This window comes from Canis lupus, chromosome 6 (assembly GCF_048164855.1).
Source record: "Canis lupus baileyi chromosome 6, mCanLup2.hap1, whole genome shotgun sequence".
Classification (NCBI taxonomy): Eukaryota; Metazoa; Chordata; class Mammalia; order Carnivora; family Canidae; genus Canis; species Canis lupus.
Genome location: NC_132843.1, coordinates 38,298,223 through 38,325,879, shown reverse-complemented (window position 1 = coordinate 38,325,879; position 27,657 = coordinate 38,298,223). Strand labels below are relative to the sequence as shown.

The 27,657-nt window shown below is 55.6% G+C and overlaps 4 protein-coding genes across 13 annotated transcripts; 3 read left to right on the top strand and 1 right to left on the bottom strand.

Annotated features, from left to right (window-relative positions):
• The first annotated feature begins 1,604 nt into the window (after positions 1 to 1,604).
• JTB (jumping translocation breakpoint) lies at positions 1,605 to 5,129 on the top strand. Its single transcript, XM_072829649.1, has 5 exons — positions 1,605 to 2,582; positions 2,685 to 2,722; positions 2,886 to 2,968; positions 4,093 to 4,172; positions 4,578 to 5,129. Exons 1-5 carry the CDS (start codon positions 2,500 to 2,502, stop codon positions 4,732 to 4,734), a joined length of 441 nt encoding a protein of 146 aa, XP_072685750.1. The 5' UTR covers positions 1,605 to 2,499; the 3' UTR covers positions 4,735 to 5,129.
• Positions 5,033 to 9,377, bottom strand: CREB3L4 (cAMP responsive element binding protein 3 like 4). Of its 2 annotated transcripts, none has more exons than XM_072829622.1 (10): positions 8,934 to 9,377; positions 8,706 to 8,862; positions 8,372 to 8,609; positions 8,116 to 8,237; positions 6,435 to 6,527; positions 6,189 to 6,295; positions 6,034 to 6,102; positions 5,839 to 5,923; positions 5,557 to 5,653; positions 5,033 to 5,439 (listed from the first exon to the last, which is right to left on the bottom strand). In XM_072829622.1, the coding sequence occupies exons 2-10, from the start codon at positions 8,847 to 8,849 to the stop codon at positions 5,246 to 5,248; spliced, it is 1,149 nt and encodes a 382-aa protein (XP_072685723.1). In that variant the 5' UTR covers positions 8,850 to 8,862; positions 8,934 to 9,377; the 3' UTR covers positions 5,033 to 5,245. The 2 variants fall into 2 exon arrangements, with proteins under 2 accessions (XP_072685723.1, XP_072685724.1); XM_072829623.1 differs by having other exon boundaries at positions 8,706 to 8,850.
• On the top strand, positions 9,093 to 17,950 carry SLC39A1 (solute carrier family 39 member 1). Of its 4 annotated transcripts, XM_072829625.1 has the most exons (5): positions 14,359 to 14,403; positions 14,559 to 14,659; positions 14,885 to 15,103; positions 15,268 to 15,398; positions 16,432 to 17,950. In XM_072829625.1, exons 3-5 carry the CDS (start codon positions 14,917 to 14,919, stop codon positions 17,086 to 17,088), a joined length of 975 nt encoding a protein of 324 aa, XP_072685726.1. In that variant the 5' UTR covers positions 14,359 to 14,403; positions 14,559 to 14,659; positions 14,885 to 14,916; the 3' UTR covers positions 17,089 to 17,950. The 4 variants fall into 4 exon arrangements, with proteins under 4 accessions (XP_072685728.1, XP_072685725.1, XP_072685727.1 ...); XM_072829627.1 differs by lacking the exons at positions 14,359 to 14,403; positions 14,559 to 14,659 and adding an exon at positions 9,093 to 9,653; XM_072829624.1 differs by lacking the exon at positions 14,559 to 14,659 and having other exon boundaries at positions 14,279 to 14,403.
• Positions 17,951 to 18,428: 478 nt separating this feature from the next.
• On the top strand, positions 18,429 to 27,299 carry CRTC2 (CREB regulated transcription coactivator 2). Of its 6 annotated transcripts, none has more exons than XM_072829621.1 (14): positions 18,429 to 18,683; positions 21,176 to 21,277; positions 21,355 to 21,471; positions 21,931 to 21,992; positions 22,586 to 22,654; positions 22,836 to 22,939; positions 23,041 to 23,070; positions 23,241 to 23,305; positions 23,389 to 23,435; positions 23,541 to 23,791; positions 24,094 to 24,500; positions 25,640 to 25,909; positions 26,343 to 26,529; positions 26,658 to 27,299. In XM_072829621.1, exons 1-14 carry the CDS (start codon positions 18,531 to 18,533, stop codon positions 26,876 to 26,878), a joined length of 2,085 nt encoding a protein of 694 aa, XP_072685722.1. In that variant the 5' UTR covers positions 18,429 to 18,530; the 3' UTR covers positions 26,879 to 27,299. The 6 variants fall into 6 exon arrangements, with proteins under 6 accessions (XP_072685722.1, XP_072685719.1, XP_072685720.1 ...); XM_072829618.1 differs by having other exon boundaries at positions 18,436 to 18,683; positions 23,226 to 23,305; positions 26,322 to 26,529; XM_072829619.1 differs by having other exon boundaries at positions 18,437 to 18,683; positions 26,322 to 26,529.
• The last annotated feature ends 358 nt before the right edge of the window (positions 27,300 to 27,657 follow it).

The following is a 27,657-nucleotide window of genomic DNA, read 5'->3' as shown; positions in this document are numbered from 1 at the left end:
AGAGCCTTGTCTGGTTTCCAGGACTCTTCTTTTTTCAGAAAGACTCTTTTCTTGGGCCTTCCCAGGGGAGTGACACGCAGACTCAAGGAAATAACAGGACCTTGTACTGTTTAACCTGTGATTTCTTCAAGCATCTCTGATTCCGCCAGTAATCCTTTTAGGTAGCTGGTAAGCATTATTTTCCACTTTCAGACACAGAAGAGGTTTATTTAGTCATATTTTTTTTTAAATATTTAATTTATTTATTTGAAAGAAGGAGAGGGAGCACAAGCGGGAGGTGGGGGGAGGCAGAAGGAGAAGCAGACTTCTGGCTGAGCAGGGAGCGCGATGACCCTGGGATCATGACCTGAGCTGAACACAGACACTTCACTGACTGTGCCACCCAGGCGCCCTAGTCATCAATCTATTGAGCATCTGATATGTGCCATACAACATAGTCAAGTTAATATAATCTTTGAGTGGAACTTACAAGAAGGACAATAAAATTTTAACAAAAACAGCTCCTAAGTACTGAATTACAAAGAGGCAAAACTATTGGCATGCAAAAGAACCAGCACCGGGATCCCTGGGTGGTGCAGCTGTTTAGCACCTGCCTTTGGCCCAGGGCACGATCCTGGAGACCCGGGATCAAGTCCCACATCGGGCTCCCTGCGAGGAGCCTGCTTCTCCCTCTGCCTGTGTCTCTGCCTCTCTCTCTCTCTCTCTCATGAATAAATAAAATCTTAAATTAAAAAGAAAAAAGGAAATTCAGGCATTAAAAAAATCCCCACACCTATTGTGAGGAAGCGAATGGCACAACCCTGGGTCAGCAGCAAAGCTTTCTGTGTTGCTGTTTGTTGGTAAAACACACCCCTGGGAAAAAGCCTGACCATGCTGGGAGAACTTCAGGATAATTGGATAAATGTGTTAAGTACCAAACTTCTATGGGGTAAAGATCATGCCTAGGCTCTGTAGTCAACTGCCCAGCTGGTGTACTTTGCTTAAGGTTATGAGAAAAGACTTGCTATTTTGTGAATCCCAGAAAGAACACTAACTGACATCATCACACCCCAGGGCAGATGTTTTAAGATCCAGTTTCAGTGTAGAGACCTACTCAGTGGCTTGGTACAGCTATTGGAAGTGAGAGCTTACAACTCCCCAGCTTGTCAAGAGACGTGGTCAGGTTTGATAAGATACTAGAAGATTTCGGCAAGACTTTCCGTATGCCTAAAAGCTACTGGAGAACACTCACACCTACTTTCCGGAACATACAACTACTGATACACAGAAACAGTAACTTAACGGAATGAGGGTATAGTCACAAGAAAAGTAAAGATCAGTCTCAACTGCCATCTAATGACCTTTCCACAGTCTGATTGTTCCTGCTTCTGAGGAGCCAGCTCTATGTCTGAAGGGAAGATAGAATTTGTGGGACATCACAGGGCTTACTTATACTCTCATTCCTGGAAGAAAGTGCTGGCGCCCTTAGGGCTGCCCAGGACCCGGGAGGAAGCACAAAACCAGCGCAGGCCCAGGGCCCAACTCTGACTGCAGGGGGCGGCACGTCTACTTGGGCTCCCACTCACTGGGTCACCTTGGAAGTCACTTCTACCCCGAGCTTACTCGCAAGATACCAGAGTCCTCAGCATTACTGAAGACACGCAGACCTAAGTGTGTAATTCAAGAAGCAGGGCAGTAACGGGCGCCGTCGTAGGGGAAGGAAAGGCTCCCGCCAAACCCCGACGCTGCCAGTCGGCGACTCGGCTCTGGAGGCTCCCCGGAGGGTGCAGGGCCTTGTCCCGAGCACACCGCATCGGAGTCGGCGGCAGACGCGTCCCAGGCCGCAGGGACCACGCAACCAACCAAACTCCAATGACCTGAAAGGCGACAGCGCGCCCAGGGGCAGCAAGTGCAGCGTCGCCTCCCGCCCGGCCACCGGGGCCACCCTGGCGTTTTCGCAGGCAGCGACGACTGTGCTTCCGTGTCGCTGCTCACGTCGCCCAGAACGGGCCCACGAACGACAGCCCGGGTCGTCCCAGCCTGAGCCAGCCGAGGGAAAACGGACCCGGGGCGGCCTCCAGCGGCTCCGCCCCGCGCGCCTGCGCGGAGCGACGCAGCCTCCTGAACCTTCCCCGCTCCCGGCATCCCCCGAGGCTGCGGCGTCTCTCCGCCCCCACCCCCCCCCCGCCCCTCCCGCGGCCCGGCATCCTCCGCAGCCCGGCATCCTCTGCGGGGCAAGATGGCCGCGACAGCGACGGCCCCGGAGGTGACGGGGCAGTAGACCGTACGCGCCGCGGCTTTTCCCGAGGGCTGTGCGGGTCCGAAGACGTGAGCTCACAGCCCTGTCCACAGGTGGCCGTGGGGCCGTCCCAGTAATGCCTGGGCCCTGACAGGCAGTCCCAGCATTTCGCAGCCCTGACCTGGAAGCTCCCGGAGGGCTGCAGTGTACGCGCCCCGACGGAGGCAAGCGGCCAGTCAGGCAGGTCCCTTGGTCCCGACGGGCGCGACCCTGAGCACTCCATGCCTGCGGGCGCGGGGAGGCACAGCCTCCCCCAGCGCAGCCACCTGTGCTGGCTGCTCTGCGCTCTCACCTTACAGCTCTGGTGAGGAGAGGCTGAGCGCCGAGGACGGGAAGGGAGGGGGGAGGGGCGAGTCCCTGTCTTCCGGCCTCTGACTTGTGCCTCCCCTCCCCCCCGCGGCTGTAGCCGAGCGGAGGCTCCTGTGAGGGCAGAGAAGCTGTCAGGTGGGTGATGCTGCGCTGATCCGACACTCCCGGGAGCACAGGTGGGACGGGGGGCGCCGCGGCGAAGGAGGGCGCTCAGCTGTGCTGGGAAGTGGGATGGGCAGCATCTTTGGGAGAAATCTTCTCAATGAGGTCTGGGGCCGGCATTTCTCTCCCTCTCTAGTGAGCACCTCAAATCTGCCTTGCTGGCTGGTGGAAGAGTTTGTGGTGGCAGAGGAATGTGCACCGTGTTCTAGTTTTCGGGCCGTGAGTATTCGTTCTCTCTCCGTCTCAGTGTGCCGCTGCATCGTCCTCCTGTAGCAGCCTCAATGTCCACACCTGAACCTGTTTTTCCTCTGAAAACGTGCCCTTTCCTAAGTGAATGGGAGTATTTGGGTAATAATCATGTTCATTTTTTTAAAAAGATCTCATGGGGGGGGGGCGCCTGAATGGCTCAGTCAGTTGAGCCTCTGACTTGGGGGGTGATTTCTCAAGGTCCTGCCCCTCCCCTCGCTCGTGTGTCCTCACTCTCTCTAGATTAAGAAAGAAATCTTTAAAGATTTTTTTTTTTTTCTAAATTTTTTTTTTTTTTAATTTATTTATGATAGGCACACAGTGAGAGAGAGAGAGGCAGAGACACAGGCAGAGGGAGAAGCAGGCTCCATGCACCGGGAGCCCGACGTGGGATTCGATCCCGGGTCTCCAGGATCGCGCCCTGGGCCAAAGGCAGGCGCCAAACCGCTGCGCCACCCAGGGATCCCATCTTTAAAGATTTTTTAAAAACCTGTAATTAGGGCAGCCTGGGTGGCTCAGTGGTTTAGCGCCGCCTTCAGCCCAGGGTGTGGATCTGGAGACCCAGGATCGAGTCCCATGTCGGGCTCCTTGCATAGAGCCTGCTTCTCCCTCTGCCTATGCCTGTGGCTCTTTCTCTGTGTCTCTCATGAATGAATAAATAAATAAGATCTTAAAAAAAAACCCAAACCTGTAATTATTCCAGATGGGTTTTTAAAGGTTTTGTTTGAGAAAAAGAGAGCATAAGCCTGGGGGAAGGGCAGAGAAAGAGGGAGAAGCAGACTCCTGATCAGGGAGCAGCCCATTGCCAGGCTGGATCCCAGGATCCCAAGATCATAACCTGAGCCGAAGACAGATGCCCATCCAACTGAGCCACCCAGGTACCCCTAAAATCTTGTTTTTAAGTCAGTTCTACACCAACGTGGGGCTCAAACTCAACCCAGAAATCAAGAGACGCATGCTCCATGGGCTGAACCAGCCAGGCACCCCAGTCATGATAATTTTTAATCCAGTAGGCCCTGGAACCTGTCCCTGCACCTCCTAGACTATTGCTCAAGTGTCCTTTCCTGACATGTGCTTTGATCCCTTTTTCCTGACAGAAAACCACCCCTGAGTGTGGCTCCACGGGGTACGTGGAGAAAATCACATGCAGCTCTTCTAAGAGGAATGAATTCAAAAGGCAAGTGCTGTTTTTCATCTTGTAACCTCCTACATCACCTCTTGTTCTCATGATTTTAGGGAGACTAATAGTCCTACATCTTCCTTTCTGTCTAGGGTAGCATGGCATATTGGAAGAGGGGGGAACCAAAGTATTTAAACCCAAGTCCCAGCTCTACTTCTCAGCACTTCGTCATTGGTTTTATTTTCTCATCACTAGATTTGATTAATACCAGCTCTGTTTACCTCACTAGAAAATAAATTGTAGATATATTTGAGTGGGGTTTGTTTAGGGTAAACATGTTAGAAGGCTGACTGTGGCTTCCTCTGTTCTCAGGTATATCTTGGTTAGGCTTCACTAGAAGGGAGATTGGAGGGAGTGGTGGTCCAGCCTTCCCTGGGAATAACTGTCTCTTCCTGCTCTTAGCTGTCGTTCAGCTCTGATGGAACAACACTTATTCTGGAAATTTGAAGGGGCTGTCGTGGGTGTGGCCTTGGTCTTCGCTTGCCTTGTCATCGTTCGTCAGCGACAGCTGGACAGAAAAGCTCTGGAAAAGGTCCGGAAGCAAATCGAGTCCATATAGCTACCTCCCACTCTTCAATGGGGTCTAAGAGATTATATCTCAGAAACAGACAGAATGAATGGATTTGTGCCCCTCCTTCTTAGGAACCTGTGGTGGTACCACCTTCTCTATCTCTTGTTTAGATCATTAATGAGCAAAATATAAATAGTTTTTTTCTCTATTATAATTTGGTTTAAAAAAATAATAATAATTTGGTTTGGGACAGGAAGTCCTGGCGGCAGAAATGAGATAGCAACCTTCAACCCCAGTTTACCAACTACCTATCTTCTTCTTCTACTTATTTAAAACTTTCAAGATGTAATTCCAGGAAAAAAGTTTATTCCTCAGCCCAAACTTCTGTTTTCCCTCAACCCTAACCACCCCCAAAAATAAAATTGCAGATGTATAACAAAGTATCTGCAATGACTGGTTATATAGCCTGGGCCTTGAGTACAGACCCTAAGGGTGTCCTGAAATGATTCAGACCCGTGGGGGAACCTGGACTCCTTACTGTGGTTGGGATGTGTCCAGCTCACATCTCATCTGCATGCAGGACAGTCCTGATGTGCCCACCAGGGCCCGTCTTCCCTCCCATCTTCTCAAGCAGGGTCCTTGTTGAGCCATTTACATCCTTCGTCCTAGGTGGCCCCTCCAATCTGGACTCTACCACCGTGGTCTCCAAATTTTCTATCATGTCCTTATGAGTCAGGATATTTCTAGAAATTACTGGAAAGTGAAAGAAAAATGGCAGTAGTAGAGTGCTTCCTTGGTGGGGGAATCCTAGACAGGACCTCCCTTCCACATCTTGACCACCCTGGGAAAGTAGCCCTGCCCCTGCTTTACCTCCATGAGGCTGGTAATCCTCAGAACCAGCTTCCCGGAGACCCTGTAAGGGGCTGACACTGGGCAGGACGATGAGAGCCAGAGAAAAAAGAAGGATCTGGAGAAAGCAAAAGGACACTTGAGCTGTGGAGACACTAATGGAAGGAACCTAAGGGCAGAACGAACAAAGGGCAGTTGGAATCATCAGGGATGGGAAGGTGAGTATGGTTGGGACTGGGGGTGTCAGGATGGAAGTGTGGCAGAAGATGGTGGAAGTAGGGGGAGACAGGAAGTAGACAGTACCAGAACACAGGTGCTGGTCTGAGCAGCTTTGTTGGACGTTTGGGCAATGAGCGTCTGCAGCTGGCGGAGCTGAGTTACCAGGGAGCTAGAGAAGGATGAATAAAGAGTAAGCTCCCCTGGGGGCTGGAGCACAGGAATGGTGCCCCCATGTGCCACATACCCTTTTCCAGGGGTGCACACTATGCTTTCACTTACATGTTGTGCCTCTCCAGCTCCTGGACTTTCTTCTGTAGTTCCTGGTTCTGTGCAGAACAGGCAGCCACCCTAGGGAGTGTGGACAGGTAGGACCGTTTGCAGTCAGGTGGTCCCTGACCTTGCCTTCCTTGGTAAGGAGGGAGGCCCAGACATACCTGCTCTCTAGCCCGTCGATGTACTCCTTCTTCCGACGCCGACTGTCCTGAGCTGACTGCTTGTTCCGGATCTTCCTCCTGATCTTCTTAAGGACCCTCTCCTCTGCCTGAGGGCCCAAAGTGTGTCAGTCCTGGGCCCTTAACCTCCCTCAACTACCCCTTAACCTTGTAATACTGGCTCTTTCAGAGGCCACAATGAGACAGGTTGGGGTTGGGACTGGGAGGCCCTTTGGGGAAGCATGTTACCTTGGTGAGGGGCAGGTGAGTGGGCAGGGAAACCCCTTCCTGTCCCAGCAGACGCTTCTCCTCCTCTGTAAGGAACACGGTTTGACAAGGCAGCTGGTAGAGTAGAGAGCAGGGAAGGTAGATGAGAGGTGGAGAGGGTCTTCCCTTTTCTGGCATCCAAGGCCACACACCCCTGTATGCCTTTTGGAGAATTTCCCGTTTGCACTTAGGAGTAAATAACCATGAAGTGAGCGGAGGGAAGGGACCTTAATTCAGACGGGCTCTGGACCAAGCCCAGGGGACCTTCTGGAGCTGTGAAAGGAGACCTTACATCCTCTGCCCCCAGACTCAGGAATTTGGCACCCTGAGCAAACTAAGGAGGGCTTGTTCTGGTCTGCACCTCCCCAGAGCTTAAGGGTATTTGAAGACAGGGAGGAACACACTAAGGTGGGGTTTGCTTAATCTCACAATAAGCAAATGATTCACATTTGGCCATTAACTTCCACTTGGCAGTGTGTTATTCCATCAGGTCAACCTCAGGGAGCTCCCTGGGGGCAGTGGCCCACTTGCCCTCAGGGTCTCGGCTCCACTTTTGAGACTGAAGCTCTGTCTTGTCTCCAAGAACTCCCATGGCCAGCAAACTTAACATCTTCTAGGAACATAGTATGTGGAGCAAGTAGACGACATCTGGGGAACCTGAGCCTGCCCACTGAGTAACCTGGCCTTCTGATACTTTTTTTTTTTTTTTTTAATATTTTTAATTTATTTATTCAGAGAGAGAGGCAGAGACACAGGCAGAGGGAGAAGCAAGCTCCATGCAGGGAGCCCGACGTGTGACTTGATCCCGGGTCTCCAGGATCACACCCCGGGCTGCAGGCAGTGCTAAACCGCTGCGCTACCGGGGCTGCCCTGATACTCCTTTTTGAAATACTTATGCTTCACTTTCGCTTAAGAGGAATTTGTTTTTGCTTTTGACTCCTGATGGTCTTTGGCTTTTAACCAAACCATTTCTTGACTTCTTGCCTTTTCTTGATGATCCCTTCTTGCTCTCCTGAAGCCACAAATTCCCCAGTGTTTTGATGGAAAGCCTAGAAATATCAGACTTTTTAGGGTCCCTTGATTCTGAGTTGCTTGGCTTCCACTCTGGTCTCAGCTTCAAGCACAGCCTGGCCGAGAGCTGAGAATCTGTTCCCTGTTTCACACACAAGCAGTTCTTCCCAGTGACTCTTGGTTGACAGTGACCTGAGCAAGACCCCTGCTCACTCCCACTGCAGGAACCAATGTGGTGCACAGTTCCAGTGGAAATGATGGCACTTGCTTCTCCTATACCTTGTTTCTCGTAGCCGGCTGGATTCCCAGGCAGCCTGTTCATGTCCTAACCCAAAGCTGAAACAATGGCTGGCTGTGGCTGAGCAAACTGCACACAAGGTCTGGGCTTTCTTCCAGGCCCTATCCCCAGATTCCGTGACCTAACTTTCTCCTTAACTGAGTCGTCACCACCACACCCCCAAGGGCTTCTGTCTCCCTTGTCCTTTCCTGCTCTTAAAGTTGCTCATGCCACTTTGATGTTCAGGCCCGTTGACATGAAAAATTGGAGCAAAGAGTTTAGCATCAGTTTCTCCCTCTCTCAAGCCCTTTCCCACCTGTGTGGGTACATATCTTTGTACCTGGGAGTACTGGATCCAGCTGACTGAAGACTCACCAGGGTGGCAGGAGGCACTGGGTTCACACTGCCTGCTCTGGGCAGGGTGTGAGTGTGAGCATCAAGGGGCAGCTCGCAGACCATGCAAGCCTCAGGCACTGGAAGTGGTGGGTTCCACTGATCTGAGGGAGACACAGGTGACCAGGAGAAAGGAGATGAAGGGCCTCGGAGAGGCACAGGTTGGGGAAACCCCTTAGCCCAAGGACTAGGGCTGGACCTGAAAGGCCAGTGTCTCCTTCCCACAAAGAACACTGACCTAGGTGGACAGAGATGAGCCGCCCAGGTGGCCCTTCCATCCTCTGCAAAACCCCTGCCTCAAAGACAACCTCACAGACAGCAGGGGAACTGGGTGCCTTGGGGGCACGAGGACCATCAGGATGGCCAGGGTCCTCCGAGATTCCACTGTCACTGCCAGGAGATGCTTGTGAGCAGTACACTTCATTGGGGTCGATGAAAAGCTTCAGAAAATCTTCGGGCTCACTCTCTTGAAGGCCCTACAGAAGGAGAGAGTTGTGGAGTGCCACCTGACCCCAGACCCAGATTCGCCGCGGCCCTGGACAGCCCAGCCCCACCTGCGCTGTCACACTCACATTGCCTGGCAGCCCCTGCTCAGGGGTCCCGGGAGCCTCTGCATGGGGGCAGGGGGGCCCCAGCTCCAGGAAGGCCCCTGCCGAGAAGACCTCTTCTGGGGGCTCCAGCCACTGGTCCAGCAGGCCTGGGGCTCGGAAGTCCATTCTGCGGGCAGAGCTGCAGGAAGGTGAGGGCGGCCTGCCTACCGAGCGGCTGATTCCCCCTCCTTCCCTTCACCCTTTCCTCACCTGCCACCGGGGGTCTCGTCTCGGGCCTTCTCTCCGCTTCAGACTTGGGGGCCGACTGCCGCCCCGGCCCTGCCCTGCCCTGCCCTGCCCACCCCTCTGCAGCCCGCCGGCAGCCTTTCTTCCCTCCAGGATCTCGCATCCTGGACCTGCCCAGCCAAGCCCCGCCCCCGGCCTGACCCCTGGACCGCGAAGTGGGGGGTTGGGAGCCTGGACGTCCGCCAACCGGACTTCAGGAAAGCACGGGCCGCCCCGCCCTTTGCGTCCGTTTCTCCTAGCGACAGCAAATCTTCCTGAGGGGTTGGGCTCTTCGGGAAAGGACGGCGATGACTGTGGCCGCAGCGTACGAAGCGCCGGCCGTCACTGGTGTCAAAAGCAGCTCACAGGCTGGAAAACAAAACCGGAAAACCGCGCGACCGGATCGCTGGAGACTCGCGCAAGCATCTCCTCCCCCACCCCAGGAGCTCTTTCCACTCGAGCTTGATTGGACGCAAGAGGTTTAAGGGGCAGCGCGTGGAGCCAATAGGAGTGCCGTGTCGGGGCAGGCTGCGCGCTGACTGGTCGGGCAGCCGCCGGGGAGGATCCGCGAGCCCGAGGGCAGGTGCTGGGAGCGGATACAACCTCCGCCAGGCTGACTGACCTGTCGGCCCGACTGGAGCTCCCAGGACTCTGCTAACTGGCAGGAGCCAGGGGCTGGGAGCCCAGAGGATAACGGCCGCCGAGGTTGGTGCAGGAATTCGTCCTACTGTTTGCATGTCATGTCCTACATCTGTCGAGCTCGACAGTGGCGTCCCCTATTTAACACCACGCGACCCTGGGGCAAGGAGCGTTTCCCCAGCCTGACCGGTGAGGACACAGAGCCGGGACACCGACGGGCCAGGAACTCACTTGAGATGCAGTCGTGCAGCTGCTCTCAGGGAAAAAGGCAGGAAAGTCTGGGGTGTGGATCCAGAATTCAAATTGGTATTCTCGTAAAATGCGCACGTGCTGAGAATAAAGACAGGAACAGGACTTAGTATTTATTGAGTGACCATTAGTATGCTCACATTACTCACACAGTTTCCATAGGAAGTCATAGCTGGAAGACAGAAATGACTTTTTCAAGGTTATTCCGTAAGTAGAGCTAGGGTTTGGAGGCCTGAGCTCACATTGTTTGCACTCTGCTATCTTGCTGGGGTTTTCTCAGATTTCCTGCTCATCTTCCTGCATTCCTGCCCAAGGACTGAGGAGACAAGGTAGGCTTCCTGGATTGATGCAGAGTTCTAAGGAAAGCTGGAGCTGTCCTTGCGGAGATCTTTCCTAGAGCAACACAGGCCTCAAGGGGCTTCCTACAGGTTGCGTTGGCAGAGATGATTATGTGGAAAATAGAATCTGCTTACATTAATTAGAACTGAATGGCATCACTTTTTAAAATTTTTATTTATTTATGAGAGACAAGGAGAGAGAGAGAGAGCGCAGAGACATAGGCAGAAAGAGGCAGGCTCCATGGAGGAGCCCGACGTGGGACTCAATCCTGGGACTCCAGGATCATGCCCTGGGCCAAAGGCAGGTGCTCAACCGCTGAGCCACCCAGGTGTCCTGGCATCATCATCTTCTAGTACGACTTCTCTTTCGTCTGCTTTATCAAATTCCTGAGAAGGAGAATGACTTAAGATCACACATCAAATTAAAGTAGATGGGTGCATGGCTGGTTCAGTTAGTGGAACATGCGGCTTTTGATCTCAGGGTTGTGAATTCAAGCTCCACGTTGGGCATTGACCTTATTTAAAAATAAAAATTAAGGGATGCCTGGTGGCTCAGCAATTGAGCTTTGCTTTTGGCTCAGGGCGTGATCTTGGAGTTCAGGGATCAAGTCCCACATACGGCTATCTCTGTCTCTCATGAATAAATAAAATCTTCTATAATTTTTTTTTTTTTTTAAGGAACACATAGGGGCAGCCCGGGTGGCTCAGCGGTTTAGCGCCACCTTCAGTCCAGGGCGTGATACTGGAGACCCAGGATCAATACCCACGTCAGGCTCCCTGCATGGAGCCTGCTTCTCCCTCTGCCTGTTGTCTCTGCCTCTCTCTCTCTCTCTCTGTGTATTCTCATGAATAAATAAATAAAATCTTTAAAAAAAATAACACATAAAAATTAATATTAAAAAAACCAAATTGAGGTACCTGGGTGGCTCAGTCAGTTAAATGACTTTTGAATTTCAGCTTAGGGGATCCCTGGGTGGCTCAGTGACTTAGTGCCGCCTTCAGCCCAGGGCATGATCCTGGGGACTGGGAATCGAGTCCCGTGTCGGGCTCCCTGCATGATGCCTGCTTCTCCCTCTGCCTGTGTCTCTGCCTCTCTGTGTCTCTCATAAATAAATAAATAAAATCTTTTAAAAAAATGAATTTCAGCTCAGGCATGTTCTCCAGGTTCTAGGATCCACCCCGAGTTGGGGTCTGTAATTAATGGGAGACTACTTCAGGATTCTCCCTCTCCCTCTGACCCTCCCTCTGTTTTTTTTTTTTTTCTCTCTCAAATAAATAAAACCTTTAAAAACAAAAACAACCAAATTAAGGTACAGCTGAGACAAGTACCCAGGTGTCCTGTCCTGTCTCCCAGTCCATGATTCCTTGTTAATGCTACTAATTTTCAATAATCTTAAGGAGCACCTGGGTGACTCTTGGTTTCCACTTGGGTCATGATCTTCAGGTCTTGGGATCAATCCCTATATCAGGCTCTGTGCTCAGCATGGAGTCTGCTTGAGATTCTCTCTCCCTTTCCTTCTGCCCCTCCCAGTCATGCTGTCTATCTCTCTAAAATAAATAAATAAATAAATAAATCTTTTAAAAATAATAATCTTAAAAGCATAATTTGCCATAAACCATAGCGTGCATAATATTCTCAAATAATTTGGAGTTTTCTCCTTAAAAATTTATTTATTTATTTATTTGAGAGAGAGAAAGCACAAGCAGTGGGGAGGGGCAGAGGGATAGGGAGAAGCAGACTCCTTGCTGAGTAGGAAGCCCAATGATGTGGGGCTGGGGCTGGATCTCTGGGAGCAGATGCTCAACCAAGTGAGGCATCCCCAGAGGTTCCTCTTTTTTTTTTTTTTTATTTTTAATTTTTGATAGTCACACACACAGAGAGAGAGAGAGGCAGAGACACAGGCTCCATGCACCGGGAGCCCGACGTGGGATTCGATCCCGGGTCTCCAGGATCGCGCCCTGGGCCAAAAGCAGGCGCCAAACCGCTGCGCCACCCAGGGATCCCCCCAGAGGTTCCTCTTAACACTAATTTTTATGTTTAAGAGCTTGAGGGACACCTGGGTGGCTCAGTGGTTGAGCGGCTGCCTTTGGCTCACGTGATTTTGGAGTTCCATGATTGAGTCCCACATTGGGCTCCCTGCATGGAGCCTGCTTCTCTTTCTGCCTGTCTCTGCCTCTCTCTGTGTCTCTCACGAATAAACAAATAGAATTGTAAAAAAAAAAAAAAAAAAAAGCTTGGAACAGCGATGAATTTTTTTTTCGGCAATAATAATTATTAAATGATGGTACAGTTCTTTCCCATTTCACTTACAACCTAATCTTAAGAGTCCTATCTGATTACTTTCTCCTGGACTCTCCCTCAAGAAGTGCTCCCATTCTCACTTAAGGAAGTTGCTGGCCTCTGTTCCCAGAGCCTTAGAGCCATCACTCTGCCTCTTCTTGAGACAAGGTCTTTCTGCCTTTGCAAAGACTAGGCTGAGCCCCCTTCTTAATTTCTTCTTTTATATCCTGCGCTCCCATGCGGTTAGAAGAGGATTCTGATAGCACAGGGAATGTGGGTCAAAAGATCCAGCCTGGGGATCCCTGGGTGGCTCAGCGGTTTAGCACCTGCTTTTGGTCCGGGCGCGATCCTGGAGTCCTGGGATAGGGTCCCACGTCGGTCTCCCGGCATGGAGCCTGCTTCTCCCTCCTCCGTGTCTCTGCCTCTCTCTCTCTCTCTATGTCTATCATAAATAAATAAATAAATAAATAAATAAATAAATAAATAAATAAATCTTTAAAAACAAACAAACAAACAAACAAAAGATCCAGCCTAAGGAAACAATGAGGATCCTGAGTAGAAAATGATGAAGTTTTGGAATATAGGTGAGGCCCGTAGCCGATGAACAAGAAAGAATTCTTGAGACGTCTTTGGTGCAAAATGGTGGTTTTATTAAACCCCAGGGATGGGACCCGCGGGCAGGAAGAGCTGCTGCCCCAGGCCTGTGAGGGGTGGCTGATTATATACCTCGGAGTTGGGAGGGGTTTGGCGATAGCTTACTCTCTAAGGAATTTTGGAAGCAAGGTTTCCAGGACCTTGAGGGGGCTAGCTGTGGTTGGGAAAAGGTCACTTATTACTGTCTAATAAACTGAGTCATGAGACCCTTCAGATGGATATCGGTGGGCCATGTGCTTGGGGGATGACTGCCAATCTGGATCTTGGGGGGGTTTAGAGACAAAGGAAATTTCTTTTTTTTTTTACTTTTTATTTATTTATGATAGTCACACAGAGAGAGAGAGAGAGGCAGAGAGAGACATAGGCAGAGGGAGAAGCAGGCTCCATGCACTGGGAGCCGGTCTCCAGGATCGCGCCCTGGGCCAAAGACAGGCGCTAAACTGCTGCGCCACCCAGGGATCCCGGAAATTTCTAAAGGAATTTTTATATGTTAAAGTAGATTTACAGGATCGGGGGGGGGGGGGGGCGGGGGGGGGGGCTAAGATTGCCTTTGGCCTTAGTAAAGTATGAACATCCAGGCAGTTGAGCCGTAGAGGAACGTCTTCTGTTCCTGTTTGAAGGACTTGTCAATGTGCTTTGTCCTCAGTCAGTTCTGTTTCCCCATCAGAAAATGCTTTGGTGCAGGGAGGCCAGGAGAGCAGGGGGAGAGGAGCTGCAGAGTTCAAGGTGACTTTGGAGGCGGGGTAAAAGAGGGGGTCCCAGCAGTCCTGAGCTCAGGCCACTGGTTGCCGAGAAGGGATCCTTCTCAAGAGGTGCCCTCTCTGCCAGTCGGCCTCGTGTTTCTCCCTCGCTGTGAGCGCTGGCGAGCCCAGACAGGAAGAAGTCGGTCTCAGAAGGGAGGCTTTCCCTCTGGCGCCAAGATGCACAGGAGGGGCCTTACAGCCTTCCCTAGACCAGGAAGAAGAGCTCAGCAAGCCGGGCGGAAGATTTGGGAATGCGGGTGGGCCCGGGCTCTGGCCTAGCCCTCGGGCGTCCCAGCTTCCGGCCAGTCGGTCCAGTCCGACCGCCCCGCTGCACCCCAGGCCGGCAGACCCACGCCCCGCCCCCTAGCCGCCCCGCCCCCACCAGGCAGCCTACCGGTCTCGGATTGGTCTTGGGGCACGTCACTCCGGACCTGGACCCGCCCCCCCTGGGGCCGTCATTGGCCCCCGGAGGCGAGGGGGCGGGGCGCGGCGGGGCAGGGTCCCGAGTCGCGTAGGATCCCGGCGGCTGCGGCGGAGGGGCCTCTGGCGAGGTGAGTATGCGACCTCGACTATGCGGGCTGGGCGGCCGGGGGCTGGCCGAGGGCGGGAGGCGCCTGTGACCATCTGCCCGCCGCTCTCCGCTTCGGGCGCGGCGCTGGGCAGACCGGAGCGCGGACGGACCGAGCCCCACACTCGCCCTGCCCAGGTGGCCCACGAAGCGCCCCGCGACAGCTCAGCTCCGTCTGCCGCTTCCTGCGGTGGTCCCCGCCTCTCCTCTCCCGGGAGCACCCAGCTCCAGGTGGAAGGGTAATGAGTCGTCCATACCGCCCCGACGCCGGCTCCCGAAGGGGCTATTTGAAGGGGTGAAGCGTGCGGGGGCCGGGGACCGTTCCCGGTACCGGGGAGCCTGAGTCACACCGGGCTGGAGAGGGTGCAGGTCGGCAGGGTGTGGGAGCTCTCCTCGGCTGACCAGCCCTCCCCTTTGCTTGGCCCCATCTTCAAGTGGCCAATACCCCACTCACTTTGTCTTAGGTGTGACCGTCGTTGGAGCAGCCGCAGCCACCATGGGGCCCTGGGGAGAGCCAGAGCTCCTGGTGTGGCGCCCGGAGGCGGTGGCCTCCGAACCCCCAGGGCCCGTGGGGCTGGAGGTGAAAATGGGGGCCCTGGTGCTGCTGCTGTTGCTGACGCTCCTCTGCAGTCTCGTGCCCATCTGTGTGCTGCGCCGGCCGGGGGCTGGTCCTGAAGCCTTAGGTGAGCCTCTGCTGTCCCTGCTGCCTCCCCAAGCCTGGGGTAGGGAGGGCTCTGGGGCTGAGGATGTCCACCTGAAGAAGGGAAGGTGAGAGTGACCACTGCTTGGGTTGGGCAGTGAGGCTCCAGGGGTGCGTCGCTCACGGGGTCTGTATGCTCCACTCCAGCCTCCCGCCAAAAAGCCTTGAGCCTAGTAAGCTGCTTCGCAGGGGGTGTCTTTCTGGCTACTTGTCTCCTGGACCTACTGCCTGACTACCTGGCTGCCATAGATGAGGCCTTGGCAGCCCTGCACGTGACGGTGAGCCCTTACTGGCTGCATGTGACCCTGTGTGGGTGTGTTCGATCATATACCTGTGGGACAAGTGGCGCTTGCAGTGGAGGGCACTCAGCATGGGACCCTCTGAATTGGGGTTTGTAGTTATGGGGCATAACTCTTCTGGGGGTGCTTGCCCTCGCCCCCAATCCCTCTGTGACTGCTGTGCACTCTCTGGAACAGTGAGAGGAGCCTCTTCCCAGGCATGTGACCTACTCTGAGTTTCTTGTCCCAGCCTCCAAAAATCCTCTTCGCCCTCATACCACTTTCCTGAAGGGGTTAGCAACAGAGGGCCCTACAGGCTTCGGAAGGGTGGGAGGCCTGGAGTTCCTAACCACAGAGGCCATAGCCCAAGGAAGTTGGACGTGAAGGTCAAGTACCAGACAGAAGAAAGTCTCATGGGAAAAACTGAGACAATCGTGTGGAGGTGCCAGGAAGGCACCCTGTGCTCTTCCACTTCCTAAAACTGGGGAAGTAACATGGGATGTACCTTCCGTGACTGTGACTCTGTGTAAGTCTGAACAGCCCCACGAGAGTGGGTTAGGTGGGTAACATGTGGTCCTTTGTGTGTATGTACCTTCATGTCACACTTTGTGTAACCTGCATCAGTGACTCTCTGGGGCGGGGGGGTGTCTTGCACCTCCTCCACTGGAAGCATGTGGAAACATGTTTGGTTGTCACAACTCCTGGACAGAAGACTTTGTTCTTGCTTTTGGCATCTAATGGGCATCAGCTAGGGATGCAGTTAAACACTCTACTGAGCACAGGACAGCCCTCCAAAATGAATTATCCAACCTAAAATTTTAAATAGTGCCGAGGTTGAGAAACTGGTCTCTGTATAGTACTGTGAGTGACACTATAGTCTGTGTGATTGTGTATTATTCTGTGTTTGCGTAACTGAGTGGCCTGCGTCTATAGGGGATCCTGAGTCTGTACAACTGGGACTCTTCTAGACTGAATTTGACTCCTTTCCCATTCTTGGCCTGTCTCCTGAACTTGCTCCTCTGTCTGCCTGCAGCTCCAGTTCCCCCTACAAGAGTTTATCCTGGCAATGGGCTTCTTCCTAGTCCTGGTGATGGAGCAGATCACACTAGCTTACAAGGAGCAGTCGGGGCCACCACCTCGAGAGGAGACGAGGGCGCTGCTGGGAACGGCAAATGGTGGGCCACAGCACTGGCACGATGGGCCAGGGGTTCCACAGGCAGGTGGAGCTCCAGCAGCCCCCTCAGCCCTGCGTGCCTGCGTACTGGTCTTCTCCCTGGCCCTGCACTCGGTGTTCGAAGGATTGGCAGTGGGGCTGCAGCGAGACCGGGCTCGGGCCATGGAGCTGTGCCTGGCTTTGCTGCTCCACAAGGGTATTCTGGCAGTCAGCTTGTCCCTGCGGCTGCTGCAGAGCCATCTGCGAGCGCAGGTGGTAGCTGGTTGTGGGATCCTCTTCTCATGCATGACACCTCTGGGCATTGGGCTGGGTGCAGCTCTGGCAGAGTCTGCGGGGCCACTGCACCAGCTGGCCCAGTCTGTGCTGGAGGGCATGGCGGCTGGCACCTTTCTCTATATCACCTTCCTGGAAATCCTGCCCCAGGAGCTGGCCGCATCTGAGCAGAGGATCCTCAAGGTCATCCTGCTCCTCGCAGGCTTTGCCCTGCTCACTGGCCTACTCTTCATCCAAGTCTAAGGGCTCCAGGTGCTCTTCCCCAGGGTAAGCAGGAGCGGGGAAGGGAGGTACTGAGGATCCAAGGGTTCTCCGGGAGGTAGGGATGGAGTCTTTGGGACTACCTGACCAATGACAGGGATGTGGTAGACAAGAGCCTGGCCCCAAGGGACTGGGGATAGTCAGGTGACTAAAGATGACTAGTGATTCCTATTGGGGAAGACTGCTAGAGTCCAGGGTCAGATACTACATACAGGGCCGAGCTGACACTGGGAAGGCTGCTGTGGGATGGAGGTGTAGAGAAGGCACAGCTCCAAGTCAGCAGTCCTGCGTCTAGCCCAGTTCAGCCCTCTGTCTCTTGAGGTGGAGTGGACTTCTACTACTCTTTCTTAGCTCCTAATCTATCTTCTGCTTCCTTTCTTCCAGGGAACTAGTGCCAAATGGCCTTTTCCTGCCAGTTTTGGTACCTTTTCTGGCTTCTCTATTCCTGCTCACTTCTCTATTTTTAAAGTGCCAAATAAATCCCTTCCCCTTTGTCAGAAAGCACAGTGATGGCCCTGAGCCCTACCTGAGACCTCATGGGAGGGGCCCGGCTTGCTCTTTGTTAGGGGCAGCAATGTTTGCTGAGTTGAGGCTGGCGGGGGTGGTGGCAGAGCTCCTGCGCCCTAGGAGGACGATAGGGACATGGTGCCCCGTGCCCAGGTGATAAATACTGAGCTGCCAAAACTTTTTATATCAGAGGAGCCCAAGGGGAAGGGGGGGAAGGCTCACCCCCGCTATTTTTGGGGAGGGAGGGCTGTGGATAGAGCCATGTTCTCCAGAATCTATTTTACTAACTGACCTGTTTTGGGACTTGTTACCCGAATAAAAGCAGTTTCTATACGTTTGTACAGTGCCTCGGCTCTTTCATCTTGGGCGAGGGGTGGGCACGTGGCCAGTCTGAGAGGCTTGAGTCCCAGTCGTACTATCCCTGCTCTCACGGTTTTCAGGATCCGTAGTCCCCTTCCCTGATGACCCCAAATTTCCCTCTTTTGTTCCTTCCTTCTTCCCGCCCTGTCTCCACCCCTTCCCCTTCCTCTTCCTCCCGGTCCTTCCCTCCCCTGTATCTCGCTCCCTTCGCGCTCAGAGGCTCCAGATCAATTTTGAACTACTTTTCCCAGCTTGCCTCGCGAAGGGAGGAACCGGGGAGGGGCCAGGCTTCCAGGCCCCGGGGACCCAGGGCTACTGGGAAATGAAGTCCGCTTCCTGCTCGCGCTGCTCGCCTAGGGCCGCGCAGGGGTCACGTAAACAAACTACAGTACCCGGCGGTCCCCGCGCGCGGCAGGTCCGGGCTAGGCTGGGGCCGGGTTCGCGGTGCTCGCCGAGGCGGCGGCGGCGGCGGCGGCTGCGGCTGGAGGCGCGAGCCGGAGCCCGCGACGGGGCCGTGGCTTGTCCGGGAGGGTGGCGGGGAGGGACGCACAGGGAAGATGGCGACGGCGGGCGCGAACGGGCCCGGCTCGGCCACGGCCGCAGCTTCCAATCCGCGTAAGTTTAGCGAGAAGATCGCGCTGCAGAAGCAGCGTCAGGCCGAAGAGACGGCGGCCTTCGAGGAGGTGATGATGGACATCGGCTCCACCCGGGTGAGGGGCCGCCGGGCCGCGGGAGCCCAGAGAGCTGTCTCGGAGCTGGGGACCGGGAGGCGGGGCGGGGGCGGGCGCCGCGGCGAGGGAGGCGGAGCGGGGCCGCGGCAGTCCGGGAGACGCGGGTGGAGGGCCGCGGGGGGGGTGTGGGGGCGGCGGGCCCGGCTCCCCTGTCGACGCCCCGGGGACGTTCCTGCACTGGGGCGGGGGCATGGTCCGGGTGCCCGGCCCGGCCCCTCCGAGTCGGGGATCTCCAGCCGGTCGCTCTGCCCCGCGGGGCCACTCTCGGCACTTGCGTCCCTCCGGGAAAGGGCCCCTGAGTGGTTTGCGCCGCCGCGCTGGGTCTGCTGGGGCAGGAAGTCCCCTCCTGAGTCCCTTCCCTTTGCTTCCTTTTTCAAATATTTCTTGTGGTTTTCCGACGAGAATGAAGGTGAGGTCCATTGCTTACGGACTGTGTTTGATGTTTTCCCTGGCCGCCGCGGAGGGGAGGTGGGATTTTGAAGCTGCGAAGCGGGTAACCAGTTGGCGACAGGTTAGGTTTGCTGAGCTTTCTAGGAAGACGGCTGCTTTGTGGTCAGTTATAAGGTGCCTTGGAGGGACTTTTCTGTGTAGCGGATATTCATTCCCACATAGTTCCAGGAGGGAGGCATCCTGGCAAAGTTGGCTTTGGAACCCCTCTGGCCTTCGTTTTTTGTTTCCCGGGACTGGATGTCAGAGGGAGTGAGGGTGGGGAGTCTGCCCAGCTGGTATGCAGTCCTAATTTAGGGACACTTTACTCTCAAAACAGCAGGTGAGGATATTGCAGTGATCCCCTAGGGCAGGGAGGTAGAAGGAACTTTCGGGGAGATGGTTCAGAGCTCTCTGCTGATCTGACGGGTTGAGTCTATGGCTGTGGTTCTGCTGTATTCTTGCTTCTGTCTCCCCTGTTAGTTTTTCTTGTGTTTTTTCCCCCCCTTTTGGTCTCTAGAGACCGTGTGTCCTAGTTTGTGGGAGTCAGAACAGAGAGACGTGGGGAAACAAATGTTGCACACATACACAACTCCCTCTAAATGCCACAAGGATCATGATCTAACTGCTGACTGCTCCCTGGAGGAGCTTTTGATCATGGTGAGTGTGGAGGCAAGAAGGTAGGCAAGAAGCTCGGCTTGGGCCTCTATCCTCTGTCTGGACTGTAACTCCAGCAGAGGCATGGTGGGATTTTAGGGTTTGTGTGTGCAAAGAGAAGGGCTGGGAAAAGCTCAGAGCTGAGGCCTCTGACTTTCTAATGCCTCAGTTTGTCGAAACGCCCCCTCCACCCATCTTGCAACTGCAGGGTTACTCCTCTGCTGCACATACATGTCTAGTGGGCATACAAGGCCAGGGTGTCGGTACCCAAGGGTCTAAAGCTAGAGATAAGAGATCTGGGGCTTAGCTTGTTATCTGGCTAGGAGAGGGCTCCTTTGAGGCAGATACAGCTTAAGGTCCTCTACTGCTGAGAGGCTGGGGTTAGCACATGTATTAATAGCAATCTTGAGTGGCCCAAAGGTTTATATAGTGTCTGCTACACTCAGTGGGTTGGCCTCTTGGAACAGAAAGTTAGTTCTGATGTTGGCCTGTGCACAACACTACATGATCCCCGAAGCTCATCAGCTGCCCTGGGTCTAGTTTTTGGCTGGTTGCAGTTGTTGAGCCCCAGAAGTAGGTGTTCACCTCTCACAGAGGGACTTAAGATCTGTAGACAGACTGACGCTGTGCCGGACTGAGGGTTGTGGCTTCTCACTGCAGTGCTGGATACGTTTCCCCACTGTGGGGATCAGGCCAGGGACATGGCTCTGCCCAGGCTTAACTTGGCTATTGATCCTCCTCTCACCACCCTTCTCAAAGCTCCCCTGCCAGTTTGGGGGCTTTAGAGCTAGGTGGAAGAAAACTGTCTCCTGATTTTGGCACTGGTTTTCCAGCTAGGAGAGCCATCATTTCCTAGATGTTTTAGGGTGGTGCAGGATCTGCATAGCTTTCCTAATGCTGGCCAAGTGGCAGAGCCTAGAAGCCTGTGCCCTCCAGAGTGGGAGGGAAAGAGGCTGTTGATAATGGCTCTGTGGCATCCACCTGTGGCCTTCCCTTCATGTTCCAATTAGTCCTGGACGCATCTGGGAGGGAAAGCGGAGATGCCTAATAGGCACCCTTCCCAGGAGTTAAGTCATATGACTAGCCTGGGGGCTCCCGGCAAGCCCTCGGGGACTCTGTTCAGGCTGATGCCAACCGGGACAGGCCCTGAGCAAAGTGTCAGGCCCTGCCTGGCAGGGTAATGCCAGCCATGAGTGCTGTTGGTGGCCTGCAGAAGAGCTGGGCAGATTCCACACCCTGTCTGCCCAGCTCTGGCTTTTCTTTTGGCAGCTTTCCTAAATGCACCAACAATAGTGGCATACCCTGGGGAGAGATGGCCAGAGTGGCCAAAGAATAGTAACGGTAGTCAGAATCTTTCCTGACTTTCCCACTTGTCCTCCATGTCTCAGTTACAGGCCCAAAAATTGCGATTGGCCTACACGAGGAGCTCCCATTACGGCGGCTCTCTGCCCAACGTGAACCAGATTGGCTGTGGCCTGGCCGAGTTCCAGGTGAGTGGACAGCAGCCCAGGGGGAGCACAAGCTGTCGGGCAGCTTCCCCTGCTGACTGACCTATCTCTTTTGGCAGAGCCCCCTCCACTCGCCTCTGGACTCCTCCCGGGGCACGCGGCACCACGGGCTGGTGGAACGGGTGCAGCGAGACCCCCGAAGGATGGTGTCCCCGCTCCGCCGCCACCCCCGTCACATATCCTTCACCAAGGATTCGGGCTGTCTGCAGGGTTGGGGACGGGATTCCGCGTGAAGGGACACTGCCTGTGGGTTGGGCCCGTCGTATGCCAGCCTCCCAGGAAAGCCGCCATCCAGCCTGTGTGGCTGTGCCTCATTCTCTCTGGCTGTGTGCAGCCTGCTCTTTGCTGCCAGAGCAGGACACATGTCTCCTGCCGAAGGGGGTTTGGTCCCCCTTTCAGTCGCTGAGGTTTCACGACCTGATTCCCAAGCCCTGTCCAGTTACTCTCCCTTGTTCTTCCAACTCGGCTGGGCATGGTTCACTTTTCCATCCTTCAGCCCTATCGTTGCTACTTGAGGAAGAGGGGGGGTACTTGCTTGTAAAAATGACTCATCAGTCTCCTCCAGTATCCTCCTCTCCCCTGGTCTCTGATCCTCTGCCCCCCTCATCCTTGTCTCCTTAACTGGTGCGGCTCACGTCGACAGCTCTCCCTATAGTCCTGCCTACCTATCTCCTCCCCCGGAGTCCAGCTGGCGGAGGTCAGTGTCTAGGGCAGACAGGATCTCCTGTCTACTCTCTGACATGTCTTTGGGGGAGCTTGGGTCGGGGCTAGGCTCTCTGGGCAGGCTTGGAACAGTACCTGCTCCATAATGCAGGGCTGGGAGGGGTGAGGGCAGGTGTAGTAGGTGGGTCAGAGTCCAGTCTTGGCCATGTTGACACGGGCAGCCGAGCCTCCCAGGCCAGCCAGTGCAGGACCAATGGTAACTGTGGCTGGCTGGGGTGTGTGTGTTGCGAGGAAGAATGACTGCCTCTCAACAGAAGTGGGTGCCAACTGCACGGTTTCTGACGCTCAGATTTCCGAGTCTCTCCTATCTATGGTGTCCTCAGTGGCCAGTTGCTGGGCTCCAGGATTCCCATTCAGCTTGTCCCGACAGAGACAGGTTGAGAATATCCAGATCTCTTAGCTTGATTGTGGGAGAGGGGTCATGGGTCACAGGTAGCAGAAGAACCAGAAAGGAGGCACCGCGCTGGGTGCCCAGCCCTGTCCATCTTGGCCTGGACTGCACGGCTCTCTCCAGCCCCTTTCCTGTCTGTTTGCCTTTCTCCTCATGACCTTGTGTTTCCACCCCAGGACGATGCCCTGGGGCAACTTCCCTGCAGAGAAGGGGCAGTTGTTTCGACTACCATCTGCACTGAACAGGTGATGGCCCTGGCCTTCTCTGTGCCACGTCTCTTATCTGTGCTTTCTGGGCCCTGCTCCCTCGCCCCACCCTGTCCCAGCCCAGCCAGTGTTTTCCCCCACTGAGCAGGGCACAGGAACCGGGAAGACGGGCACAGGTGCCAGCTCATGTCCTCCACCACCCCCCACCCCCCCGCCACAGGACAAGTTCTGACTCTGCCCTTCACACCAGTGTGATGAACCCCAGCCCTCAGGACACATATCCAGGCCCTGCCCCTCCCGGCATCCTGCCCAGCCGCCGCGGAGGTAAACGGCCCTGGCCCCGGGCAGGGAGTAGCCTGAGAAGCTTTGGTTCGAAGTGGGTAGAGAAGTATGGACTGTACCCAACTCTACTGCATCCTTTGTAGGTTTTTTGGATGGTGACTTGGGCTCTAAAGGTATGTTTTTCTTGCCATTTGTGGGTCCTGATACCCAAGAACCTCTGGGCTGGTGTTGGGGGCTTCATGTCGGGCCTGGAAGCAGGGCCGGCTCCCACTCGCCTCTGCTCCCTCTCCGGTCTGACTGGCTCCTTCTCCAACCCTCTCATCGCCAGTCTTTCTCTTTCAAGTCCCTGCTGTTGAGGAGAACTTGCTAGATGACGAGCATCTGCTGAAGCCATGGGATGCTAAGAAGGTCAGTGTGATGCCCTGCCCTCTTCCTTCTGTGGGACAGGCCCCTCTCAGTCCTCCGTTCCCACATTCTTTATCTCTCCTCAGCTGTCATCCTCCTCCCGACCTCGGTCCTGTGAAGTCCCTGGAATTAAGTAGGTGCCTCTGTGAGGTTGGCCAAGGGGCTGAGGGAAACGTGGGAGGCCAGCCTCCATGCCCTTCCCCGACCACCGCCCCCATCTACGGCTCTCCTCCCGCAGCATCTTTCCATCTCCCGACCAGCCTCCCAGCGTGCCTGTCCTCCCACCTGCCATGAACACAGGCGGCTCCCTACCTGACCTCACCAATCTGCACTTTCCCCCACCACTGCCCACCCCCCTGGACCCTGAGGAGACAGCCTACCCCAGCCTGAGTGGAGGCAACAGTACCTCCAACTTGACTCACACCATGACCCACCTTGGCATCAGCGGGGGCCTGGGACTGGGCCCGGGCTCGGGCTATGAGGTGCCAGGTGAGTGGTGGTCCTGGCTGTGTGCTGTGGAGCACTGCCCGGCTGAGGGTTGAAGGGGTGTGGGTCTGGCGCACCTGGGAGCCCAGGGACCGTGCACACCAGCCCTCCCCAGCATTCTCTCAGGCAGACGTGAGGGAGGGCAGCCCCCAGGTGGGCCATGCCAAGCTCACGGTCAGGGACAGAGCAGGGAGGACATCGTGCTGCCACCTTCATAGTCTGGTCGCTGCTACCCGTTCTGGGCGGAGGAAGGCCCGGCTCCCATCGGTAACGTCGGCATCTCTGCTTTTTGTCTGTGTCTGCAGGACTTCACTCTCCTCTCAGCCATCCATCCTTGCAGTCCTCCCTGAGCAATCCCAACCTGCAGGCCTCCCTGAGCAGCCCCCAGCCCCCGCTCCAGGGCTCCCACAGCCACCCCTCCCTTCCCGCATCCTCCCTGGCCCGCCATGCACTGCCCACCGCCTCCCTGGGCCATCCCTCGCTCAGCGCCCCAGCCCTCTCCTCCTCCACATCCTCCTCCTCCACTGCCTCTCCTGTGCCGAGTGCCCCCCCTTACCCCACATCGACCCCTGGAGCCTCCCCCCGCCACCGCCGCGTGCCCCTCAGCCCCCTGAGTTTGCCCGCGGGCCCAGCTGACGCCAGAAGGTCCCAACAGCAGCTGCCCAAACAGTTTTCGCCAACAATGTCACCCACCTTGTCCTCCATCACTCAGGTATGCGTGGCTGCCTTCCGTCTATGTCCGTTGGCTTCCCCCCCGCCACGTGTTCCCTCCCACCTTCCTTTCTTCAGACACCCCCTCCTCACTTCTGTGCTCCCCTTCCATTCCTCTGTCCCTCTCACCTCCTGCCTGATGGGTACAAGCCCTGGGTAAGCTCCCCGGTTCCTGTCCCGACCCCGCCTCTTCCTAGCAGTCTCCTTGGACAGGTGGTATCCCGGCTGTGAGCCTCACATCCTCACCTGTAAAACAAGGATGCTGTTGTAAGGATCACAGGAGTCACGTACGGGACATGTTTAGGCTGTGCCCACCCAGGTGCATGCTCCCCAGATGGTAGCTGCTTCTTCTCTTCTCCCTCTTCTCCTCATGCTTCTTTTCTTTCCTTGTCTGTCTGTCTCTCATGCCTCCATCCTGTCCCATGCCCGCTCCCATTGCTGTCCTTCCACAAATTTCATAGAGTCAGGGGCTCTCGATCCTAGAGCCTCGTCTCTTCATGTTACAGATGAGGACCCTGCCCAGAGGGAAGGTTCACTGTGAGCTTACTCAGCAAGTTAGGAAGAGTTGGGAGCAGGCTGAGAACCTAGCAGGGGGCTCTTCCCCCAGTGCTGAGCTATGTGGCTCCCCACCCCCTCACCCAGCCCCCACCCCCCTGCCCTGGTCTGCACCTCTACTGCTTCCTAGGATGTGTGTTCCGGGTTCCATCCCTACGCAGGCCCCTTTCCCAGAGGAAAGGGTAAGCCCGGGCCAGCACAGCTCTGCTCCCTTGGAGCTTAGAGTGGCCTGACCTCCCTCCCTCCTGTAGGCTCTCCCTGCCACTGGCCTCAGGTTCAGTGCATGTGGACGCTTGCCTGTGGGCCCTGCTGCTGCAGGCAGTGTGACAGTGCACAGCTTTGGAGCAGTTTCCCTCTGCCGGGAACCTGGGGCCTCCTGACACTGGCCTCACTCAGTCGCTTTCATTTTGTGTTTGAGTGTCGGCACCCAGCCCCGGGGCACCCCACAGAACACCCCCCCACAGAACACCGTCATGTGTGCGCTGAGGATGGTTGCAGCTTCACAGGGTGGGAAGCCCTGACCAAGCTCCCCTGGGGGGCGTTCCTGAGGGGTAAGTATCTCCCCCTCTCCTTGCTTCTCTTTAGGGCGTCCCCCTGGATACCAGCAAACTGTCCACTGACCAGCGGCTGCCTCCATACCCATACAGCCCCCCGAGTTTGGTTCTGCCCAGCCAGGCACCCACCCCAAAGCCTCTGCAGCAGCCAGGGCTGTCTTCTCAGGCCTGTTCCATGCAGCCCTCAGGTGGGCAGCCCCCGGGCCGGCCGCCACACTATGGTACACTGTGCCCGCCTGGCTCCAGTGGGCATGGGCAGCAGTCTTACCTCCGGCCGATGAGTGACTTCAGCCTGGGAAACGTGAGTACCCAGGTCCCTGGCTTGGAAGCAGGGCAGGGGTTGGGGGAGGCTCAGAGAGGCCAGTGCAGGATCACTGGTGCACTCTGAATTGGGGAGATCCTCGCTCCCTCCAGATAACAGAGCACTGCCTACCTGAGGCTTCTCTCCTCCTGCTTTGACCCCTGCTCCTGCTCCCTCCACCCAGTGAGCTCTTTGGTGACTGCTGCTCTGCCCTGAGTTCTTCCTGGCATGTACTTGCTGTGTCGCAGGAGGCATGGTACCCATACCTACTCCGGGCCCTGTGCTCCCTTCTGTTGCTTTGCCTGTGGCCTTCTTTCTGTCTCTGCTCTTATTCCTGGAGTCCAGGAGTGGGGGTGCTTTGCAGGGCAGGCAGGGTGGCCGGGACACCCTGCTGTGAAGCTCTCTTCCTCAGGGTTTGTCTGTGTGTCCACAGCTGGAGCAGTTCAGCATGGCGAGCCCATCAACCAGCCTGGCGCTGGATCCCCCCAGCTTTTCTGAAGGGCCTGCATTTTTAGGGGGTGAGGGACCAGTGAGTAGCCTCCAGGACCCTCATGCCCTCAATCACCAGAACTTGACCCACTGTTCCCGCCATGCCTCAGGGCCCAACATCATTCTTCCAGGTGAGCGGGTGGGTGGTGACAGGGCACGGCAGGAGGCAATGATACATTTGCTGATGGGGTGGGAGATGGAGGGGTCCCAGAGGAGTTCGAGGGTCATGGGTCCTCACTCATCTCTTCTGCCTACACAGGAGAGTCCTCCCCAGGTTTCTCTAAGGAGATTGCGGCAGCCCTGGCTGGAGTGCCTGGCTTCGAGGTGTCAGCAGCGGGGCTGGGGTTGGGGCTGGGGCTGGAGGAGGAGCTGCGCATGGAGCCACTAGGCCTGGAGGGGCTCCACATGCTCAGTGACCCTTGTGCCCTATTGCCTGACCCTGCGGTGGAGGACTCATTCCGTAGTGACCGGCTGCAATGATGGGCCTCCTGGGCACCCCTCTCCGTGGCCCTGCCCCATCACTGTTCCTTTCCTCCCTTCCCCCTGGCCAGTAGACTCCACTCTGCCCCAAGATCCTCTTTCTAATGTGAATGAGGGATCCCAAGAGTGAGGAAAAGCAAAGGATTTGTCCAGGTGGCCCCTGAATTCTGCACAAGGGGTGGGCCTAGGGGAGCTCAAGGGAGGGCCTAAAGCACTTGTAACTTTGAACCGTCTGTCTGGAGGTCAGAGCCTGTTGGAGAGCAGGGGTGGAGGGGAGCCCCGGAGGCAGGGCTTGCCCAGATGCCTAGGGGTGGGCAGTGCCAGCCCCTCCTCACCACTCTTCCCGTTGCAATGGAGAGAGCCAGAGTGGATATTATTTTTTATTAAATATATTATACGTTAATAAAAAAATTATATCAAACACTTGGTGTGGTTTCTACTCTTGGGGATGCATTTGGGAATTTAGAGGATCCTGGGGGTGGGGTCCTCATCACCTTCTCATCACTGTTGGGGCCCCAAGCCTCAGAATTTGTACCCAGCATCGAACCCGGGAGTCCAGACTGAATGTAGGCTCCCAGGGCAGCACCTGTTCCCTCCTGTGCCCTCCCACCTGTCTGTCCCGGCTGAGTCAGTCGTGAGGCGACTGCTGCCTGAGATACCTGGTGTTTCCCCAGGGGCAGCAGGCCCCCAGGTGAGGGCGTCTCCCCAGGATGTCCTACCTGCTGGGGATGCCAGACAGGGCTCGGGTTGGTCTCCCCTGCGTCCCGGCCTTTGCAGCC

Bases quoted from the DNA above. Each gene is read 5' to 3' on its own strand.
- CRTC2 (XM_072829618.1), top strand. From the start codon at position 18,531: ATGGCGACGGCGGGCGCGAACGGGCCCGGCTCGGCCACGGCCGCAGCT. The intron at 21,472-21,930 runs ATATCCTTCACC...GGTGCGGCTCAC, and splicing joins TCCGCCGCCACCCCCGTCAC to GTCGACAGCTCTCCCTATAG. The intron at 23,436-23,540 runs GTAGGTGCCTCT...CTCCTCCCGCAG, and splicing joins TGTGAAGTCCCTGGAATTAA to CATCTTTCCATCTCCCGACC.
- JTB (XM_072829649.1), top strand. From the start codon at position 2,500: ATGCCTGCGGGCGCGGGGAGGCACAGCCTCCCCCAGCGCAGCCACCTG. The intron at 2,969-4,092 runs GTGAGTATTCGT...TTTTCCTGACAG, and splicing joins CGTGTTCTAGTTTTCGGGCC to AAAACCACCCCTGAGTGTGG. The intron at 4,173-4,577 runs GCAAGTGCTGTT...TCCTGCTCTTAG, and splicing joins AAGAGGAATGAATTCAAAAG to CTGTCGTTCAGCTCTGATGG.
- SLC39A1 (XM_072829627.1), top strand. From the start codon at position 14,917: ATGGGGCCCTGGGGAGAGCCAGAGCTCCTGGTGTGGCGCCCGGAGGCG. The intron at 15,104-15,267 runs GTGAGCCTCTGC...GCTCCACTCCAG, and splicing joins GGCTGGTCCTGAAGCCTTAG to CCTCCCGCCAAAAAGCCTTG. The intron at 15,399-16,431 runs GTGAGCCCTTAC...GTCTGCCTGCAG, and splicing joins TGGCAGCCCTGCACGTGACG to CTCCAGTTCCCCCTACAAGA.
- CREB3L4 (XM_072829622.1), bottom strand. From the start codon at position 8,849: ATGGACTTCCGAGCCCCAGGCCTGCTGGACCAGTGGCTGGAGCCCCCA. The intron at 6,103-6,188 runs GTATGTCTGGGC...CACACTCCCTAG, and splicing joins ATCGACGGGCTAGAGAGCAG to GGTGGCTGCCTGTTCTGCAC. The intron at 5,440-5,556 runs GTAAAGCAGGGG...TTCACTTTCCAG, and splicing joins GGATTACCAGCCTCATGGAG to TAATTTCTAGAAATATCCTG.